Source organism: Cetorhinus maximus, chromosome 2, assembly GCF_964194155.1.
Source record: "Cetorhinus maximus chromosome 2, sCetMax3.hap1.1, whole genome shotgun sequence".
NCBI lineage: Eukaryota > Metazoa > Chordata > Chondrichthyes > Lamniformes > Cetorhinidae > Cetorhinus > Cetorhinus maximus.
Genome location: NC_135880.1, coordinates 58,107,988 through 58,131,537, shown reverse-complemented (window position 1 = coordinate 58,131,537; position 23,550 = coordinate 58,107,988). Strand labels below are relative to the sequence as shown.

The following is a 23,550-nucleotide window of genomic DNA, read 5'->3' as shown; positions in this document are numbered from 1 at the left end:
CCAACACTGTGTCTTCAGATACTGTCCCTGTGAGACAGCGCGTAGATGAGAAAAGGAAGAGCCAAGGATATCTCATTAAGGGACACCAGAGGTAAAGGTGCAGGAGCAGGAAGAGAAGCCATTGCCATTCTTTGACTATGATCAGATAGATAAGAATGGTAACAGGTGAGTGCAGTTCCATTCAGCTGGAGGATGATGCAGAGGCATTGGAGGAGGATGGTGTGGTCAACCATCTCAGAGACTGAAAACAGATCAAGAAGAATGAGGAGGGATAGTTCACCTTTATCAACAGTCACACAGAGTGACATGTTTAATTTTGGCAAGTGTCTTTTTGGTACTGTGGTGGATGCAGAAACTTGATTGGAGGGATTCAAACACGGAGTTCTGGGAAAACTGGCTAAAAATTTGGGAGGAGACAGCACACACAAAGATTTTGGAGAGTAAAGGGAAGTTGGAGATGGAGTGGTAGCTTGGAAGGGCCAAAGAGCCAAGAGTTAATTTTGTTGAGGAGGATGTGATGACTGAGGATTTGAAGGAGAGGGGAACAATACTTTTGGAGAGACTACTGTAAATAATATCAGCTAACAAGAGAGCCATGAGGAAAGCTGGGTAGTTAGTATTTAGTGGCAATAGGGTTGAGGGAACAGGAGGTGGATCTCATGGACAAGATGAGTTTAGAGAAGGCATGAGTGGGGATATAGAAAAAAAAACTAGACAAAGGTGCGAGTTCATGGCTAGGGTAGGTGGAATCATGGAGGAAGTTTTGTCCAGTGAGCTATATGAAGGGAAGGAAGTAGAAGACTACAAATGGGAAAGATTAAAGTTCATAGGAGAGAACTGTTCATTTTGATAATACTTTTTATTTGATGAAGTAAGGCCATTAAGTGAAAACTTATGCATTACAAGAGGTTTTAGCTTTGGTATGTTTGATAAACCTATCAGTTATACTTGAAAAATGGATAATATTTTTGAATTAAGTCATCCTTGTCCTTTACTGATCAAATACTGCTAGCAACGTGCATTGGAGTATGATATGTATGTACAATCTGGTATGACTAAATGCAGCTGTTCTTCTCTGTTCAATTTGACCTCTCCTTTCTAGTTTAAGCTCGGTAATTTTCTTTTCCCCCTGAGCAGTATCTTTGAACCTTGACCCTGAATGGTACTTACTGACACAGCAAGTTGGAAATACTAACATATAAACCGAAGAATAGGCTGCAGGTTTATTCTTACTCTGCTGAGCTGTCAGGCACAGAGAGGAAGGGAAAGCTAGAAAAAGCACCATTTATTGGAAGTTGTGAAATTGGGTTAAAGGAGAAGGGAGGGTAAATGTGAGCAGGGCTATTTGCTTACCTGGAGACATGGACTGAAAAGGAATAGTTGGGTCAAATTATCTGTTGTAGCTTCTATGAGCCGAATTATACGAGGCCCCAGATTACCCACCCCGCCAGGCTAAAATATCAAGGGGTAGGGGAGAGCTTGCCAAGGGGAACACCGGCTGCCCCGCATCCATTTAACAATCGACTGACCATTAACAGACTTTAGGCAGGACCTCCATCCTTCTGGATCAGGAAGTCCTGCCTCAGATAGCTGCTGGCCGATCAGAGGCCTCCAGCACTTTGGGACAGGGATGCAGTGTTGGATCAGTATTTGGGTAGATCTCGCCAGATGCCAAGCTGGCAGGTCCCAGTGAGGGGGGCAGGGAGCTGGGTTTTGAGAGGCAATGGGAGGAAGGAAACCTGTGGAGGGGTGGTCCTCCGATGGTTACCGGGGAGGGTGGGGGGCGCATTAAGACAAGACCTCCCTGCTCACCACCAGCCTGCACAGAGAAAGCCGCCAGGCTGCGCACTTCGCCTGGACCGCTTCTGCCATGGGTTAAATTCTGGCAGTGCTGGGATGAGACACTTAAGTGGGCATTACTTGCTCACATAACAGCTTCCATTGGTTCACTGGTAGGCAGGCTGCCCGACATCACTACTGCTGCTGATATAATTGGGGTGGGGGCAGGAGTGGGTGGGTAGGCAGTGGGCAGGCTGTCCGCTGGACTAAACGACCCCCCCTGCCTTCAAACCTGTCAGCGGGCTAGTGTTAAATACAGCCCTTTATATTCTTTTGGATCTTTTTAAAGACTTCTGTTAACCATATAACAAAAATGATTGCTTTTCAAATTATAATACATTGGCTGTGAAGTGTTTTGGGGCAGACTAAAAGGTGTGAGGAAACACTTCCTGTGAATTCACACTGGTTTCCAGTGTAACTTGGGTGAGTTTTTATTTATATTCATTCATGGGATGTCGGCTTTGCTGGCTGAGCTAGCATTTAGCCTCCATCCCTAATTGCCCTTGAGAAGGTGGTGGTGAGCTGCCTTCTTGAGCCGCTGCAGTCCATGTGGTGTAGGTACACCCACAGTGCTGTTAGGGAAGGAATTCCAGGGTTTTGACCCAGCGACAGTGAAGGAATGGCAATATATTTCCAAGTCAGGACGGTGTGTGACTTGGAGGAGAACTTGCAGGTAATGGTGTTCCCATGCATCTGCTGCCCTTGTCCTTCTAGATGGTAGAGTTTGCAGGTTTGAAAGATGCTATCAGAGGAGCCTTGGCGAGTTCCTGCAGTGCATATTGAAGATGGTATACACTGCTGCCACAATACGTCGGTGGTGGAGGGAGTGAATATTTATTTTGGTGGATGGGGTGCCAATCAAAAGGGGCTGTTTTCTCCTGGATGGTGTTGAGCTTCTTGAGTGTTGTTGGAGCTGCACTCATCCAGGCAAGTGGAGAGTATTCCAGCGCACTCCTGACATATGCCTTGTAGATGGCGGACAGGCTTTGGGGAGTCAGGAAGTGAGTTACTCTCTGCAGAATTCCAAGCCTCTGACCTGCTCTTGTAGTCACAGTATTAATACACTGATTTAGCTCAATTTCTGGTCAATGGTAACCCCAGGATGTTGATAGTCAGGGATACAGCAATAGTAATGGCACTGAATGTCAAGGCGAGATGGTTAGATTCTCTCTTGTTGCAGATGATCATTGCCTGGCACTTGAGTGGTGTGAATGTCACTTGCCACTTGTTAGTCCAAGCCTGAATATTGTCTAGGTCTTGCTGTATTTGGACACGGGCTGCTCAGTATCTGAGGAGTTGTGGATGGCACTGAACGTTGTGCAATCATCCGCTAACATTGCCACTTTTGATCTTATGATGAAGGGAAGGTCACATTGATGAAACAGCTGAAGATGGTTCGGCCTATGACACTACCCTGACAAACGCCCAGGACTGAGATGATTGACCAACAACCACAACCATCTTCCTCTGTGCTAGGTTTGACTCCAACCAGTGCAGAGTTTTCCCTGATTCTACTTGACTTTAGTTCTGCTGGGGCTCCTTGATGCCACACTCGGTCAAATGCTGACTTGATCAGTCTTTCTCACCTCACCTCACCTCTTGAGTTCAGCTCTTCTGTCCATATTTGGGCCAAGGCTGTAACGAGGTCAGAGCTGAGTGGTCTAGGCAGAATCCAAACTGATAATCAGTGAACAGGTCATTGCTGAGTATTGCTTGATAGCACTTTCGATGACACATTCCATCACTTTGAGGATCGAGAGTAGACTGATGGGGTGGTAATTGGTTGGGTTGGATTTGCCCTGCTTTTTGTGGACAGAACATACCAGGGCATATTGCTGAGTGATGCCAGCATTGTAGCTGCATTGGAACAGTTTGGTTAGGGGCGCAGCTAGTTCTGGAGCACAAGTCTTCAGTACTATTGCTAGAATGTTGTCAGGGTCCATAGCCTTTGCAGTATACAGTGCTTTCAGCCGTCTCTTGATATCGAATTGGCTGAAGACTGGCGTCTGTGATGCTGGGGACCTCCAGTGAAGGTCGAGATGGATCATCCACTCGACATTTCTGGCTGAAGATGGCTGCAAATGCTTCAGCCTTATCGTTTGCACTGAGGTGCTGGGCTCCCCTATCATTGAGGATGGGGATATTTGTGGAGGCGGTGGCTTATATTGGCTAATTTTGCAGCTGCTAGAATTTTTTGCAGACCTCATGGTTCTCTGGCACAAGTGGAACAGTATTAGGAACCTGCAAATTACCACCAATCTATCTTGTGTGTTGTGAATGCTTCTAAAAGGGCTTTTACCAGAATTTCAAGATCTCAGAAAATACTTTTCTTATGCTTAGCACAAAAGTCATCTCCCAGAGGCAAAGCACTCTCACTGCCTTTACTCTGAAGTGTGACCAAGTGTGCAAGCGGTCTCAGAAAACTTGTTATGTTTGACAAAAAGACTTATGTGATGACTTTGAACTTATGCTAAATGGTCATTTCAACTCTGGTGATAATTAATGTCAAGCACGTCACACTCTTTTGCATTACACTGAATAGCCAGAATAGTCTATACAACCGTGTATGTCAAAGACCTATTCAGTAACCTCAAATTTACAACAGTATAACAAAATAAAAGCAAAAACTTGATTTTATCTTTTACATAGAACTATAGAAGTTAACAGTGTAGATGGAAGCCTTTGGTCCATCTTTTCTGTACCAGCCTTTTGCTGGAGAAGTCCAAAACTAATCAAACTGCCTTGATCTCTTCCTGTAGCCGTGCATCTTCCCCTGCTTCAAGTGCTATCGACTCTTCCTTTAAAAGATACAGTGGTGCCTCTCTCAACTATTTCCTGTGACAAACAATTCTACGCACTTAATAACTTAATGTGTAAAGAAAGTTATCCAAACTTCTCTCTGCGCTTTCTTTTAAACTGATTGCCCCCTGTTACTGACTCTCCAACCAGAGGAAATAGTCAGACCCAATTAAACTCTTAATCATTTAAAACTATTTCAGTGAATCTTCTTTAAGGTTTTTCCTGCTCCAGTGCAAATAGTCCCGGTACAAGTCTGTTCTCATAACTATTGCCTTCACATCCCTGGCAAGATCCTAGTGAAGCTACACAGCACTTCCTCTATGAATTTAATCACCTTTTTTACAGCAGAATGCTGACAACTACACACAATACCCCAACTACATCTTATCTGTGGCTGATAAAAGTGAAATTGAATATAGAAGACTAGAAAAAAACATTGCAAAAGCAAAATACTGTAAAAGCTGGAAATTGCTTCCAAGTTACATATCATCCTGACTTGATTGACATTCCTTTATCATTGCTGAATTCTAGAACACCCTACTAACAGGACTGGGGGAATATTAAAAATTTGAAATTTGCCTCCAGCCTGCCCACTTCGGTCAGAATTTTTCATTTGACGGGCAGGCTCGGCGGGAGCCGTCGCGGCGCCGATTGTGATCGGCTCCATACCGCCATTTTACGCGTTGTAGCACTCAGCGCTACCTGTGCAGAGCTGCCTCAGGGAGATTGAAGGGCTTTTGAAATTATTAAATAAATGGAGTAAAAATTTATTTAAACATGTCCCCTCATCACATGAGATGGACATGTTTTTATATTTTGGAAACAATTTTCATTTCATTAATAAAAGCTTTAGGAAAACTCATCCCGCTTGTGGATGAGGTTTCCTAAAAAACGTGAAGGCCGTTTGGCCTTTTCGCCTGCCTGCCACCCATAAGTTTGGACAGGCAGTGTTAACAATTACATTAATTACTTCCTTAATGGCCTTAATAGGCCATTTATCTATCGGCTGGTGCGCAGCTGACTCCAGTGCACGCGCGCCGAATGAAACGTTGCAACACAGCGCGATGATGTTGGGACACACGCCCGGCATCACTGCACGTCATTTTACGCGTCAGTGTGTCAGGCCTGCCCCCGCACATCAACTGAAAAATCCTGCCCTTTGAGTTTTAGCGTGGGCGGTATGGGGGTGGGCAACCAACCTGCTTGCAGGATGCAGATTGGTCATTTAAGTATTATAATGAGGCTGCCTGCCTCAGAATTAACCACCATTTAAATTTACCCTTAATCTCTCAGGTTTCCTGGGCCTCAGGAAACCCATCGGCTAGAGGGAGCCAGAGGTCCCTTTAAACAGGCTGTGCTTTAAATTCTCAGGATAGAAGTCCCCATGGGAATGTTCCAGGGTGAAAATATAAGCCCCCTTGAAGCTACTTCTGCAGATAATCTTCAGGAATTAGTCCAATTTGCCTTAGATGGCCAACAGCCCAGCAACCTACAGAACTCTGCATCAAGTACTCCACTTGTCTCAAGCACCAGTACACCCACCATGGGGTATTTAGTCAGTTTGAGGAGGATGCACTAAGTTGATCACAGAATGATCAGGAAGTGCAGGGACTTGCTGGTCAGACACCATGGCCAGATTATGTCCTTTGTAAACTGCCGGTCCCTTGGATTCAGACCTCATGGGCAGGATTTTCCATTTTGGGCCAGGACCCTGACGTCTGGATCAAACGTGGGTCCTGACTTCACACTGTGTCAGACTCAACAAGCAAACATCAACTTTTGCTGAATTGGCCAATGAGTGGCCAGGGCATACCTGCTATCCAGTTAAGGATGGTGGGTGGGCTTTCAAAGCTGGAGGGCCAAGAGAAGACCCCCTGGCACCAAAGCTTGAGGTACTTTCTGAACACTTTTAAACTTTACGGGAATCTACTAACTGCATTTGAGCTGTCTTGATGACAATTATCTGAAATTTAGTCCACCATTGGTTGAATGACAACATCAAGATATTTACTTCAGAGCAACCAGTGAATGAGAAGGATGGTAGCATCTGGCACAAATCAACCTGGTTTGGATTCCACCTTTCATTCCCATGTTATCTCCCAAAATACCTAAGAAAATTTCCATATTCTGAAATAGCAAACAAAAATATTGCCACCCAGAAATTTCGACAAACAAAAGGCAAAATTCAAAACACTGTTGCAAATCCACTTATATGAAGATGGTATATGAATGGTATATGAATGGTATTCATTTACTTAAGTCCAAAAGATTTGTCAAATGGTTTATAGCCATAATCATAACTGAAGAACCGGAAGCACAAGGGGAATGTCATTGAGTACTGAAGTTACTGAAGGGAATAGATAGATTGATAATGTATGTGAGATTTCCACACTGACTTAGGAGAGGGAAGGTGTACAGAAAATTTAGATTTAACTATTTTATTCTCAGGAGTGGTGAATATATGGACCTGACCGTCCAAGGAGGTGGTGAAGGCAAAATTAGGTAAAGAAGTTAAAGGGTTGAGCAGAATGCTATTAGTGCCTGTGACAAGCCAGATGAACTGCAGAGTTTTTGCCACCCCTGTACTTTCCTATAAAACTTTACAAAATTTAAATATCAAAGTACAGCTGCCACACACTTTAGGTGGCCATAAAAGGCTGGCCAGAACATTATGCACTGTACAGTGGGCAGAGATTTGCCAATATGGATCTGTGCCAATATCCTCATCTCCACTTGCTATTCAACACTAATACCATAGGTTATGTAAAATAGAAAATTTGCCCTTTTTAAACACATGGCACTTTTTATGGGAAAATACTTTCAATTCCCTGCAGGTAAAAATATCAATATTATTGATTTTAACACAAATAATGACTTGGAAATAACTGATTAAAGTCGGCACATAGGCTCAGAACTACGATATTTTTACTGTGCTGCAGCCAGTCTAGTTTGATCAACCTGACTATCTTTAGCTTTGCTGGGGTCCAAAGGGGTGCTTAAGGGGTGCTTATATAGCAATGAAGAAAATAACTGGACTGTTTTCATGATTTCTAAAAGAGAAATTATACCTGCTGTATGGCATCATGATGCAGAAACACGAATGATAGCCTCAAGCAAATGCTAATAGGCATTTTGGTGATAGCTCTTGAAACCGATTAAGCAAATGCAATATGTTGCTGCTTTATAGGCATTGATTGGCTTTTATTTTCCTGCCTATGTATAAGTGACTTTAAATAAATACTCAGAACTTTAATTGCACTGAGCTACTTGTTTTACTGAAATGTAAGCATGTATCTTGTTTACCATCTTGGAGGTACTATTTCAAGGGCAAATGACTGTACTCTTAATCTGTCAATTTTAATAATGCTTTATGGGCCTTACCCATATTTGTTGAGAACTTGCTTCTATTAGTGAGCTACAGTGGACTTATCAGATTATATAAAGGAATAGTGTGAGGCATATAAGTAAGTCTTGCACCATCGGAGGTGCCATCTTTTCGATAAGATGTTAAACTGAAGGTGTATGTAAAATATTCCCATGACACTATCTAGAACAAGAACTGAGAAGTTCTGTCTGATGTTCTAATAGTTATCCCTCAACCAACACCTGAAACAGATAAACTGGCCATTATTACACTGGGAATTGTGGTGCATAATCTTATTCTGGCATGGTGTCAGCTGTGGCTCAGTTCATAGCACCCTCGCCTTTGAATCAGAGGGTTGTGGGTTCATGTCCCACTCCTGGAAACCAAGAACTGTGATTGTACTCAAAAGAGTTGCAATCTGTGACTGTTGATAACTCGAAAGAGGATCTTATTCTGGCATTTCCTACATTAAGAGTATTTAATTGGCTAGAAAGCACTTTGGGGCATCCTAAGGTCATGGAAGGTACAATATACAAAAGCTCGGTGAAAACAATATTATCAACGAACCTGACTGGCATGGATGAAACCCATGTCTGAAATATGAAAGATTATTATTCTATCCCACTGACTCAGGTGTTTTTTTTTTACAACAATAAAAGCTGCACTTTTGTAATAAAATAGTTTTGCCCATTTAAGGCACATAGACCTGAATTTTACCCTTGGCGGATGCGCACAATCGGCAGGCCTGGGACCAGTTAGGAAACAGGCACCCGACTGTGACTTCACGCTGGCTGGCCAATCAAGGCCTGCCCAGCGTGAAATGCGTCTTCCCAATGGTCGGGAAGGACTGGGCGGGGGCGGGGGCCTGTCGGGTGCCAGATCCAATGGTGACCCTGGGGTAGTTTAAAAATCACAGAGGCAGCTCCTTGAAGGCTGCCAGGGAAGAATCAAATGTTCTGTGTATTGGAGACTGAAGCAATGGCCTCAACAGCGGCTGGAGATGCCAGGCGGTAGGGCAAGTCGGGTGGGCACTCAGCCCACCGGTTTTCGGATGAGTGCCGCGCGGTGCTCTTGGAGGAGGTGGCTGCCAGGAGGGACACCCTTGTTCCCAGAGATGGATCAGTGTGGAGAAATGTTAAGGGCAGGCCATCACCCCATGGAGCTCAGGGGTGTAAGAGTCTGAGTGCCAACTGTCAATAACACCAGAGCTGGCCAAGGGGGTGAGCCCTGGCTGCTTGGGCTGAGTGCCTTGTGGCTCAAGGGCCACAACTCGGCTGTGTCCTGCAAGGTGCACCTCAGGTGGGGTTGGCTAGGCTGCAATGGCGCTGCAGGTAGAGAGTGGACAAATCCTCCTCTGTCCTTTTGGGAGAAGATGAGCCATAACCACATTGAGAGGTCACAGACAGGCAGAGGCCTCCCAAGCCTCCTAATATTGACCAGATTTGAGCAGGAAGCCTTGGAGCTAGAGAGGCACCATGCACCTCTTTCAGCCAGTTGTGGAGAGGCAGGGGTGTCAGACGAAGGTAAGAGTGCAATGCACAGAGGTGAGAGTTTCAGATTGTGCAAACATTCTTGTGTACTCTCTTAATTGATGGGAGCCCTAAAACTGGAGTCCCCATTGATCATTGAAAGACAATGGCACCATGATGCAGATCTCCATTGTCTCATCAGGGTGCCTAGCATACACAGTGACAGTGTGATGATTTAAACTAACGACATGTCATTGTTCTCCCGTGGATTCGCCAGTGCGCACTCGTATGCAGGACCCTGAAGAGCCACCCCTGATGCCAAGGACCACCTGGCTTCAGCTGCACCTGCATCACACCTGCTCTCTGAACCAGGCACCAGCGCAGATACCAGCACCTCGCTGGGTGTTAGATCTTCGGCTAGACTGTCAGAGCAGCGCGTTGAGGGCACTTCACACTCACTTGAGGAGCAGATGGAGCCAGAGACTGCCCAGGGTGCCAGCAGTCGGAAGGCTGCTGGGGACCAGGACGATGTTGAGTCGAAGTCAGATGATGAGCCTCTGAAGTTGTCCATTAGGCAACAGATGCTGGATGTCCAGCAGGATATGGGGGAGGATCTGGTGGAGATCCATGAGGTACGCGTGCCATGATCTCTGTTGTGGAGGAGTCCATGCGGAGAATGAGCACTGTGTTGACCCTCATGGTCGAGCACACTGCCTCCTCCATTGAGAGAGCGGCGACTCCAGGGACAGAATCAGGGGTTCCTGGGGTTGTGCTCAGACCTGCCAGCCCTCACACAGGCAATGACCTCAGGTGAGAGCCAGTGTGGGAGATGGATGAGGCACCCTGTAACCCTGCTAGGTGCCCGTCCATCAATGGTGAGCAGGGAGGTCCAGAGTTGGCGCACGGGCTGCTTGTCATCTCTGCGGGCTTCTCTCAAGGCGCTCTGGATGATGGCAGCAGCTCATCCGCCCCTCTGTCCGTGACCGTGGCATCAGATGAGGCTGCGGTGACTGGGGAGATGCCAGCTGTGGCACTGGCTGCTCCCTGCCAGGCAGGGCCTGCACAGACTCCACTGGCCAGAGGACGATCACCAAGGCCAACAAGACAGCACAGTCAGCAGGCTGCCTCCAATGCCACTGCCAGCGAGGGGAGGCACCAAGAGGCAGCACTCATAAACAGCATAAGAGGAACTGTTCACGGGTGATCTTCTGTTCTGTAATGTTGTTTATGTTTGCAGGTATGGAAATGAACACCAGAGATTGTAATGTTAACTGTTTTGAGTGTGAAAATAAATGTTGCCTTTGTTATAATGGCCTGAGTAAACTTCAGCTTTTCTTTTGGTGTAGGGTACATCAGTATCTAATGCTGAACCTGAGTGGCTCTAAACTTTATTGCACAGGCACTGAGTGGACTTTGGGTTCAAATGAAAGGGTCATTTCAGACATCTGGGATGGAGGAAGCAGCCCTGGCATGAGGTAGAAGCAAATCTTTGGCAGCCTAGATGAAGGAGCATTGGATCAAGGCATCCCTGGTGTCCCTGTCTCCCTGAAGGATGCAGAGGTCTACCTCCAAGTTCTCAGTGTTCTCCTCACTGTGCTCCTCTTCTGACTCACTACTGGATTCATCCTCTGTGACCTGTGGAACTGTGTCAAGACTCTCTTTCTCCAGTGGGTCCCCCTTTGCCAGTGCCAGGTTTGGAAAGCACAGCATGCAACCACTATCATGGCACTCGCTCTGGGGGTATTTTAGTGCCACCCCTGAAGGGTCCAGGCATCAGAAGCGAATCTTCAGAAGACCTATCGTCCTCTCTATCACCGCCCTTGTGGAGACATGGCTCCAATTATAACGCTACTCTGTCTTTGTTCTTGGGTGGCGGAGAGGTACCATAAGTCATTTCTTCAATGGATAGCCCTTGTCACCCAGCAGCCATCCATCCAGTCAGGCTGGAGCACTGAATAGCCTTGGCACCTGGGAGTGTCTGAGGATATAAGCGTCTTTGGAGCTTCCAGGGTACCTTGCATAGCCTTGCAGAATCTACATCTTGTGGTCACAAACTATCTGGACGTTGATCAAGTGGAATCCCTTCCTGTTGACGAAGGCACCTGGCTGACCCGCTGGTGCCTTGATGGCCACATGTGTGCAGTCTATTGCATCTTGGATGCAGGGGAGCCCAGCAATTGCTGAAAGCCCTCTGGTTTGTTCAGCCTGGCTGGCCTTGTCCGTAAGGAAATGAATAAATGTCATTACCTGCCTGAACAGAGCTGACATTACCTCGTATGATTTTACATCCGATGGGGTCGGGCATGCGCTCGCCTGTGAGGCGTAAATTTCTGCCCATAATATCATAATTCCTTTAAAACTACTATCTTATGAAGCTCACAACAAGGACATTAGTGAACCAGTTGGGTTTTTACAACAATCAATGATAGTTTCATGCTCACCATTACTGAGACTAGCTTCATATTGCAGGTTTTATTAATTGAATTTAAATTCTGCCAGCTGCTATGACAGGATCAATTCAGCAATTCTGTGTTACTATTATTTTAGTTGACAGCTTATGCCAAAACAAAGAAAAATGAAACTAGGGCTGAATATATCAATAGCAGAGATTTAAATGCATAGAAGATTTTTCATCCTTGCTACATAGAAGTTTAATACCATCACGAATACAAAGACTAAATGGAGCTTTAAGGAAAAATGCACTTGAAAATAATATGGGAATTATTATGACTGCTGTAGCTCATTCAAACTATAGTATTCATGCTGTCCTTACCTGTGCTATTAGCTTTTCCTCTGAAAACATCATCATAGGACTTCCATTGTTGAATTATCTGATAGATGTATATAAATATCACAAAGACTCCCACAAGGCACAGTAGAGGCATCAGAGCTGCTGTGGCAAGAGCAGCATAAATATTTGGAATGAAGCACCTATGGACAGCAAAGAACAGAAAACAAAAATCCCTTTCAGTGTACATCTTTGTCAGCCTACTTTTCATATGGTCAGATAACACCTTTACAGTTCAGTTCACAAAAATATTCATTTTATTGAGGTGAATGGTGGTTTAGTACGTTTAAACATTCTTTGCACCCCTGTGTAACTCTCGATGAAATATCAAACCATAGTAATCTCCCGGCGGCACACAGACAACATTCTCCAAAAGCACGGGTTCAACTCCTGTACCCACTGAGGCCATCCATGAAGGCCCCGCCTTCTCAGCATCACCCCTCTCCTGAGGTGTGGTGACCCTGAGGTTTAACTCATCACCTGTCTTCTCTCTCGAATGAGAGCAGTCTATGGTCCTCTGGGACTAGAGTGAATTTCACTTTCAGCGCATCATTGCCCTTTTACTGTGTTCTGGTCACCAGTGATTTTTGTCTCCAGCTTAACATATCCTTTCCCCAAGTGAGTAACATTATTGTAGCTGGCACAATTGCACCAGAGACTTAGGGCCAGATTTTTGTGGAATTGGGCCTTTAAAAATGGCAGGCTGGACCCGGATGCAGAAGTCCTGCCCCCATTTCCAGCCGATTCCATTTTTGCCAGCAATGGGAAGGGGCAGGTATCACTCAGACAGGTGAGAAAGCAGAACTCAACAGGATCATTTAAAATTAGCGCTGAATTCAAATAGACCACATTTTCGATGTTTCAAGGGCCTTAACCTGTATCGTGGTAGTTACGAATTTATGGAGGAGACGTAAGTGCTCTTGAAGGGCAGTGAGGTCTGTTAAGTGTCATGAATTATCATGATTGAAGTTATTTGAATCCTCAGCCCTTTAAACATGAAAAAAACCAAGCTACAGCTCTCAGATGAAAAAACAAACAAACAGGAACTGCTGGAATGCATTAATTGATGGGCCATCTTTATTTTATTCGTTTGCGGGATGTGGGCATCACTGGCTAGGCCAGTATTTATTGCCCATTCCTAATTGCCCTTGTTCAGAGGGTATTTAGGAGTCAACCACATTGTTGTGGGTCTGGAGTCACATGTAGGCCAGACCAGATAAGTACAGCAGATTTCCTCCCCTAAAGGACATTAGTGAACCAGATGTGTTTTTATGACAATCGGCTATGGTTTCATGGCCATCATCTGACTTAATCCCAGGTTTTTATTGAATTCAAATTTTACCATCTGCCATGGGATTTGAACCCGGATCCCCAGAGCATTAGCCTGGGTCTTAGCAATACCTGTCCAGTGACAATACCAGCGCCTCCTCCTGGTGTAGCTTAGGACAAAAAACATTACCCTCTGTTCCAGCAGTTTCAATAGATTTCATTGTTGACATTTCCCAAGGGCTGGTGTTACACCTGAGCCCATTATGAATGCTAGGTTAAGTTTCAAAAACTCCAAAGCCTCATTGGGGTGGCTAAGCTCAGACTTGCATTTCAAGAGGCTATTAAAGGATTAACTGTCTTTGATGTGGTTACCAAATAGAAGTTTGCTCTTATTACAGATTGACCACTTGAATGGATAAAAATCTTTGGATGGGTTTCAGGAACGAGAGACTTTTTCTGTACCTAGTGTGTATGAGCGGGAGCTCTCTTAGATTGTTAGAAGTTTGAGTTTTTTCATCTCCACATGCCTCCTAAGGACTGCCCACAGTGGATACTGGGTGGCTGGTTCTGGAGGTGGAATCAGGGAATGAGGTGGCATGGGGTTATGGGGGGCATTGGGGTGGGTGGGGGGTTACGAGGGGTGAGGACTAGAGTGCCTAACAGCCTTTTATAAAACTGGGCTGAAGTCTCAGAGAACTCAGGCAGTCCCTCTAACCAGCCCGTCTCGATACTCGCCCGCCTCTGTGGCCATCTCTGAACTGTCTCCGGAAGCAGAAGGTCTGATTGAATAATGCCCCCAACCCCCCAAACCCCAAACCTGCCACACCCATAGTGAAAATCGGGCATGCAAGAGTTGGTTCCAAGGAGATTGATCCTTAATCCAGCCTTTAATCTCCAGTCCTATTGATACTTCGGAAACAATAAAAGTAATTTACTGAGGTTCCACTCCCAACTCAAAGCAGTGAGAGTGGCAGCAGACTTAAGGCTATAACATGATAACTCCTGTCTTCTGATCCACACTTACTATTAGGGAGGCTTTGTGCTGAGGGAAGATTTTATCAATTTAGATTAATGCTAAAGTCCACCCATTTATAAATTAATGTAGACCTTTTAAATAACAAAACTGAAAGAACACTGGTATATCTTTAGATTACTCCCATTTGTTTTCATTCATGGGATGTGGGCGTCACTGGCTAGGACATGTATTGCCCATCCCCTAATTGCCTTTCAGAAGGTGGTGGTGCGCTGCCTTCTTGAACCGCTGCAGTCTAGGTGGTGTAAGTACACCCACATTGTATCTACAGAAGGTTTCATATCCTTCAGAATTTCACCACACATTAACACAATTGTAAATTGACAGATGCTTTAAAGTTATATCATAATTGCATTGTAGTAAATTATAGTCTGAAACATATTTTCTGTTCATTTACTGGATGTGGGCTTCACTGGCTGTACCAGCATTTATTGCCCATCCCTAGTTGCCCTTGAGAAGGTGGTAGTGAGCTGTCTTCTTGAACCACTGCAGTCCATGTGGTGCAGGTACACCACAGTGCTGTTAGGAAGGAAGATCCAGGATTTTAACCCAGTAAGTGAAGGAACAGCGATATATTTCCAAATCAGGATGGTGAGCTACTTGGGGGGGGAATTTCCAGGTGGTGGTTTTCCCATCTGTCTGCTGCCCTTGTCCTTCTAGAAGGTAGTGGTCATGGGCTTGGAAGGTTTTGTCTAAGGTGCCTTGGTGAATTCCTGCAGTGCATCTTGTAGGTGGTACATGTTGCTGCTACTGTACATCGGTGATGGAAGGAGTAAATGTTTGTGGATGTGGTGCCAATCAAACGGGCTGCTTTTTCCTGGACGGTGTCAAGCTTCTTGAGTGTTGTGGGAGCTGCATTCATTCAGGCAAGTGGGGAGTATTCCATCACACCCCTGACTTGTGCCTTGTAGATGATGGACAGGCTTTGCGGAGTCAGGAGGTGAGTTACTAGTTGCACGATTCCTAGCCTCTGACCTGCTCTGGTAGCCACAGTATTTATATGGCTAGTCCAGTTCAGTTTCTGGTCAATGGTAACCCCCAGGATGTTGATAGAGGGGGATTCAGTGACAGTAATGCCACTGAATGTCAAGGGGCGATGGTTAGATTCTCTCTTGTTGGAGATGGTCATTGCCTGACCTTGTGTGGTGGCGCGAATGTTACTTGCCACTTGTCAGCCCAAGCCTGGATATTGTCCAGGTCTTGCTGCATTTGGACATGGACTGCTTCAGTATCTGAGAAGTTACAAATGGTGCTGAACATTGTGCAATTGTCAGCGAACATCCCCACTTCTGACCTTACGATGGAAGGAAGGTCATTGATGAAGCAGCTGAAGATGGTTGGGCTGAGGGTTCCAACCGTGCGGAACTCCAGCAGTGATATCCTGGAACTGAGGTGACTGACATCCAACAACCACAACTATCTTCCTTTGTGCTAGGTATGACTCTAACCAGCAGACTGTTTTCCCCTGATTCCCATTGACTCCAGTTTTGCTAGGGCTCCTTGATGCCACACTCTGTCAAATGCCGCCTTGATGTCAAGGGCAGTCACTCTCACCTCACCACGGGAGTTCAGCTCTTTTGCTCATGTTTGAACCAATGTTGTATTGAAGCCAGGAGCTGAGTGGCCCTGGCTGAACCCAAACTGGGTGTTAGTGAGCAGGTTATTGCTAAGCAAGTGCAGCTTGATAGCATTGTTCATGATCCCTTCCATTACTTTACTGATGGTGGTGACTAGTCTGATGGGGCGGTAATTGGCCGAGTTGGATTTGTCCTGCTTTTTGTGTACAGACATACCTGGGTAATTTTCCACATAGCCAGGCAGATGCCAGTGTTGTAGCTGTATTTGAACAGTTTGGCTAGGGGCGTGGCAAGTTCTTGAGCACATGTCTTCTGTACTATTGCCGGAATATTGTTAGGGCCCATAGCCTTTGCAATATCCAGTGCCTTCAGCCGTTTCTTGATATCATATGGAGTGAATCGAATTGGCTGAAGACTGGCATCTATGATGCTGGGGACCTCTGGAGGAGGCCGCAATGGATTATCCACTCGGCACTTCTGGCAATTGTAGCAACTGTTTCAGCCTTATCTTTTGCACTGATGTGTTGGGCTCCCCCAGTTTTGAGGATGGGGATATTTGTGAAGCCTCATCCTCCAGTGAATTGTTTAATTATCCACCACCATTCACAACTCGATGTTGCAGGACTGTAGAGCTTAGATCTGATCCATTGGTTATGGGATCGCTTAGCTCTGTCTATCACTTGCTGCTTATGCTGTTTGTCTCACAAGTAGTCCTGTGTTACAGCTTCACCAGGTTGACACTTCATTTTTAGGTATGCCTGGTGCTGCTTCTGGCATGCCCTCCTGCACTCTTCATTGAACCAGGGTTGATCCCCTGGCTTGATGGAATTGGTAGAGTGGGGGATATGCTGGGCCATGAGATTACAGATTGTGTTCGAGTATAATTCTGCTGCTGCTGATGGCCCACAGCATCTCATGGGTGTCCAGTCTTGATTTGCTAGGTCTGTTCGAAATCTATCCCACTTAGTACAGTGGTACTGCCACTCAACACACTGGAGGATATCCTCAATGTGAAGGCAGGATTTAGTCTCCACAACAACTGTCCGGCGTTCACTACTACTGATACTGTCATGGACAGATGCATTTGTGGCAGGCAGTTGATGAGGATGAGGTCAAGTATGTTTGTTCCTCTTGTTGGTTCCCTCACCACCTGACGCAGACCCAGTCTAGTAGCTATGTCATTTAGGACTCAGCCAGCTCGGTCAGTTGTGGTGCTACTGAGCCACTGATGATGATGGACAGTGAAGTCCCCCACCCAGAGTACATGCTGCACCCTTGCCACCCTCAGTGCTTCCTCCAAGTAGTATTCAACATGGAGGAGCACTGATTCACCAGCTGAGAGGGGGGGGTGGTGTATGTGGTAATCAGCTGAAGGTTTCCTTGCCCATGTTTGACCTGATGCCGTGAGACCTTATGAGGTCCAGAGTCGATGTTGAGGATTCCCAGGGCAACTCCCAACTGTATACCACTGTGCCGCCACCTCTGCTGTGTTTGTCGTACCGGTGGGACAGGACATACCCAGGGTTGGTGATGGTGGTGTCTGGGGCATTATTTGTAAGATCTGATTCCATGAGGATGACTATGCCAGGCTGTTGCTTGACTAGACTGTGAGACAGCTCTCCCAATTTTGGCACTAGCCCCTAGATGTTAGTAAGGAGGATTCTGTAGGGTCCTCCTGGTACCTAGGTCAATGCCGGTTGGTCCGTCCGGTTTCATTCCTTTTTTGAGACTTTGTAGCTGTTTCATACAACTGAGAGGCTTGCTAGGGCATTTCAGAGGGCATTTAAGAGTCAACCACATAGCTGTGGGTCTGGAGTCACATGTAGGCCAGACCAGGTAAGGACGGCAGATTTCCTTCCCTAAAGGACATTAGTGAACCAGGTGGGCTTTTACGACAATTGACAATGGTTTCATGGTCATCATTAGACTTTTAATTCCAGATTTTTATCTACAGTGGCGGGATTCGAACCCAGGTGCCCAGAGCATAACTCTGGATCTCTGGGTTACCAGTCCAGCGACAATACCACTACACCATTGCCTCCCCTTAAATGCCTGAATTAAATCATATTTCATAAGATAAGAAAGTAAGGAACAGGCTCAGCAGTAGACCATATGGCTGCTCGAGCTTGATCCACCAATCAATATGATCATGGCTGGTCCTCTGAGACAGAGCACAGAGACCAAATATCTATCTATCCCAGCCTTGAATATAACAAAAGGAAAGTACAGCACAGGAACAGGCCCTTCGGCCCTCCAAGCCTGTGCCGATCATATTGCCTGTCAAACTAAAACATTTTGCACTTCCGGGGTCCGTATCCCTCTATTCCCATCCTATTCATGTACTTGTCAAGCTGCCTCTTAAACACCACTATCGTACCTGCTTCCACCACCTCCTCTGGCAGCGAACTCCAGACACTCACTACCCTCTGCGTAAAAAACTTGCCCCACCACATCTCCTCAAAGTTTTGTCCTCTCACCTTAAATCCATGTCCCCTAGTAATTGACTCTTCCACCCTGGGAAAAAGCTTCTGACTATCTGCTCTGTCCATGCCACTCATAATTTTGTAAACTTCTATCAAGTCACCCCTCAATCTCCGTCGTTCTAGTGAGAACAATCCGAGTTTCTCCAACCTCTCTTCATAGCTAATAACCTCCAGACCAGGCAGCATCCTGGTAAACCTCCTCTGCACCCTCTCCAACACCTTCATATCCTTCTGGTAATGTGGCGACCAGAATTGCACACAATATTCCAAGTGTGGCCTAACCAAGGTTCTATACAGCTGCAGCATGACTTTCCAGCTTTTATACTCAATACCTCTGCCGATGAAGGCAAGCATGCCATATTCCTGACTACCTTATCCACCTGCGTTGCCACTTTCAGTGACCTGTGGACCTGTACACACAGATCCCTCTGCCCGTCGATGCACTTAAGGGTTCTGCCATGTACTGTATAATTCCTACCTGTATTAGACCTTCCAAAATGCATTACCTGGCATTTGTCCGGATTAAACTCCATCTGCCATTTCTCTGCCCAAGTCTCCAACCAATCTATATCCCGTTGTATCCTTTGACAATCCTCTTCACTATCTGCAACTCCTCCAACCTTAGTGTCGTCTGCAAACTTACTAATTAGCCCAGTTACATTTTCCTCCAAATCATTTACGTATACTACAAACAGCAAAGGTCCCAGCACTGATCCCTGCGGAACACCACTAGTCACAGCTCTCCATTCAGAAAAGCACCCTTCCACTGCTACCCTCTGTCTTCTATGACCAAGCCAATTCTGTATCCATCTTGCCAGCTCACCTCTGATCCCGTGCGACTTTACCTTCTGTACCAGTTTGCCATGAGGGACTTTGTCAAAGGCCTTACTGAAATCCATGTAGATAACATCCGCTGCCCTTCCATTGTCGATCTTCTTTGTCACTTCCTCGAAATATTCAATGATTATTGAGTATAGCATTTGAGGTAGATAATTCCAAAGATTTACAATACTCAATGAAGAAATTTCACCCTACTGCAGTCCCAAATGGTCCTGAGACTGTACTCAGTGTGGCCTAAAGTGCTTTACAATTATCTGTATGTAATTGTTCTTGTACTCTAATCCCCTTGCATGCAAGGCCATGTTATGTGCCTTCCTAATTGCTTGCTGTACCTGCATGCTAACTTTCTCTGTTCCTTATATGAGTACATCCAAGTGTCTCTAAACATCAACATTTAGAAGTTTCACATCTTGTAAAAAAAGTTCTGCTTGTCTATTTTTGTTACAAAAGTGAATAACCTGACATTGTACTCCATCTACCACCTTGTTACCTACTCACTTAACCTGTCTATGTCTCTTTACAGCCTCTTTGTGTCCTCCTCACAGCTTAAATTGCCACCCAACTTTTTGTCAACCAATTTGGAAACATTACTCTTGGTCTCTTTATGTAAGTCAGTAATACATATTGTAACTAGCTGAGACCCCAGCAATGATCCTGGCACCACTCCACTAGTTACAGCCTGCCAACTTAAAAATGCCCCATTTAACACTAATCTCTGCTTCCTGTCCATTAACTAATCCTTCATCCATGCCAATATATCACACCAACACCACAAGCCCTTCTCTTGCGTATTAACCTTTGGTATGAAACCTTGAAAATTACTGAATGGAAATCCAAATATATATATCTACTGGCTCCTCTTTATCTACCCTACCAGTTACATCCTTAAAAGACTCTAATAAACGTCAAACATGATTTTCCTTTCATAAAACTATGCTGACTCTGTATGATTATACCATGACCTTCTAAGTGCATTGTTAAGACCTCCTTGATAATGGATTTTAGAATTTTCCCGATGACTGATGTCAAGCTAACTGGCCTGTAGTTCCCTGCTTTCTCTCTCCCCCTTTCTTGAATACCGGTTTTATATTTGCTGACTTCAATCTGCTGGAACTGTTTTAGACTCTAGGGAATTTTGGAAAATCATAACCATCACTATCTCTGCAGTTACCTCTTTTAGAACCCCAGGATATAGTCCATCAGGTCCTGGGGATTTCTCAACTTTTATTCCCTTAAGCTGCTCTAATACATTGTCCATGCTGATATTAATATTGATATAAACTTTAAGTCCCTCACTCGTATTTGTCTCTTGGGTTACCCTCTATTTCCATTAGGTTTTTTGTGTCCTCTACTGTGAAAGCAGACATAAAGCACTTGTTCAGTATCTCTGCCACTTCTTCATTCCCCATGATAATTCCCCTGTCTCAGTCTCTAAGGAGCCAATTTTTTATTTTAGTTACTCTCCGCCTTATTATTAGGATGAACGTGGCTGAAGATAATGGGGTCTGAAAATTAGTGGCCAAAGACAATGAAGTCTGAAAATTTTTTGGGATAAGGAATTGTGTACATATTATTGCAAAGTCACTGCAACACGAGGAGCCAGAAAATTGCAGCACCTTTTATGATCTTTGGTGAAATGCAAATACTTCTAGACCAGTGCAAATGGATGGAATTGTAGAAGTACTGTGAGATGAATACAGTTAGATTTAGAGTCCAAAAATGAGCTGAACAACCACCTGAGGGAGGGGGAGAGGGAGTGCAGCGCTCTCTCAGTTCAGCCGCTCTGAGAGTGAGAGAACATTCTCTCATTAGGTCAATCCGACATTCCAGTACTTCCATGGAACTGCCTGATAGTGAAGCAGTCCCTTAGTACTGACTCTATTGCAGTGCAGCACTCACAGTCCTGCCCCTCTGACAGTGCAGTACTCCCTTCAAACTGCATCTCTGAACTTGCAACACTAGATCAATATTTAATCTCCGAGAATTCAGAGATCCCTCTGTACCACCCCTCTGTCAGTGCAGCAGCCCTTCAGTACTCTCACTACAACAATGCAGCACTCCTTTATTACTGACCGTCGAGCAATGGTTCTCTCTCAGAACCTCAGTCTGAGAGGTTCAGACCTCTCTCCGTCCTGGCTCTCTGATATTACTGCCTTTTCTCAGCATTGCGCACCTGACAGTACAGCACTCTCTTAATAATGACCAACAGATAAGTGGCTCCAGGCTGGTGCAAGGCTGAGTGATGGTGCCTCGGGGCCTGTTCCTGACCTTGTTACCGGCAGAGAGTTTCCGAGCTTTAAGACTTCATCCTCTTTTTCTCTGCTTCACCTCAGCCTTATCACCCAGCAGCTGCTCAAGGAAATTGGTGATTGTGTGGCTGAAAGTCTCCTGAATGGCTGCAACGGAACCAGCCAGAATGACTTCTCCTTGACCTCCAACCACAGGTTCCCTCCCTCCCAACCTTGTTAATCTTCCAATCACAGAATCTGTCTCTGAAGGAGCAGCGAGATTGGGAGGGAGCGAACTTGTGATTGGAGGAGCTGAGGCAGCCAGCGTGGGAGAGACGGAATCTGTGATTGGTGGAGTAGCTGTGTCTCTCCAGTGTTCGCTGGTCCTCCAATCACAACTCTGCAATCAGCTCTGACTCCCGCTGACTGACAGAGTTGCGATTTTTTTAAAGCCCTGTACCTGTCCTGAACGTTGGAACATATCTTTAAAAAGGCAGAGTTCTAAAATGCCAATTTTGGAAATTTGCCAAACAACGGAAATATCTCATCCCTGTTTTTATATACCTGTAAAAGCTTTTACAATCTGTTTTTTATATACCTGGCAAGATTACTCCCATATTCTATTTTTCCCATTGCATCAACTTTTTTGGCCCTTTGCTGGTTTTTAAAATGATCCCAATCCTCAGGTGTACTACTATTGTTTGCAACATTATAAGTATTTTCTTTTAACTAATACAGTCCTTTAAATTTGCTAATAAGCCATATATTAATTTCGCATGTGTTTTGTGAGGGGACTAAGGCCTTACCCTGTATATTTTTAATAAAATAGATATAGATTTCCTCATGGCTATTTCTAAAATTTTGAAAACTGGACAAAGACCTTTTAAAATGGCAGAAGCTATGTCTGTCTGTGACCCTCGAACAAAACAAGCTTTCTGGCAATATCAGGGAATCTCATACCGTGTTATCTCTGAAGAGATACTAACGATATCCCTGTGGGCTGCACAGATCAAATTCAAAGAGAACTATACAAAGCTCATCTACAGTTGCTAACCCAGGTTGGCCAACCAGAGTCTATTCATCTGTTAGGACAAAAGAGCCCGCAACCTTCCTTGCAAGTCTTAATGGTTGGAACATTTAACCATCTTGGCTACCCAGATGAGGGATACACATCCCTTTCCAAAGACAATGTGGAGAGGTGGGAGTCATGTGGCATGGACCTCTAGCTTGTGCAACCAGGAATATTGCATTGCGGTATTGCTAAATCCGTTTGCCATTTTGCCATCTAACTAGCAGCAACACAGAAAAGGGGTTCTGCCCAGATTGAATATCTGGCCCCATCTACGCTGTTTCTAATGGAACTTCTGTACCATCGCCTACAAGATTGATTTATCTCTGCATGCCTATCTCATCATGTGAAGTCAACTCTACTGGAAAAGTGAATTATACAGCATTGGTTTTTAACCTGTCAACCTCTGTGAAGGAATGTCTAATTGGACTTTGATTCTGGACTCTGGAACCTATGTGAAGCACCATTTCTCCCTGCTGTGGTCTCTGCACTGTAAATCTTTCTTTTCCCTTTTACTGTATGAATGCAAAGGGGGCAACATTGCGACCCCCCTCCCACGTTTGTGTGTGTGCAAATAAACTAACCTTTTGAATTCATCCTATCTTGCGTTTGTTGTGGGGTTATTACTAGAAATTGGATCACACTAAAACCGAGGGGTTGGGAAATACACCATTGCTTATAAAGGGGGAAGCAAATCAAAACACCTTTCTGTTTACGGATGGGTGGTATGAGGAGAAATTAGTGCTGTTTAAATTAACCCTCCTCCTGTCAGTAACAGTTTTGTGTACAATT

General features: G+C 45.1%; 1 protein-coding gene across 1 annotated transcript in view; it reads right to left on the bottom strand.

Moving 5' to 3' along the window:
- Nucleotides 1-23,550, bottom strand: part of adgrv1 (adhesion G protein-coupled receptor V1) — a 735,500-nt gene that overhangs the window by 60,349 nt on the left and 651,601 nt on the right. The window contains exon 83 of the mRNA XM_078557559.1: nucleotides 12,245-12,402. Within this exon, the coding sequence (XP_078413685.1) occupies nucleotides 12,245-12,402 (158 nt within the window). The remainder of the gene's footprint in view (nucleotides 1-12,244; nucleotides 12,403-23,550) is intronic.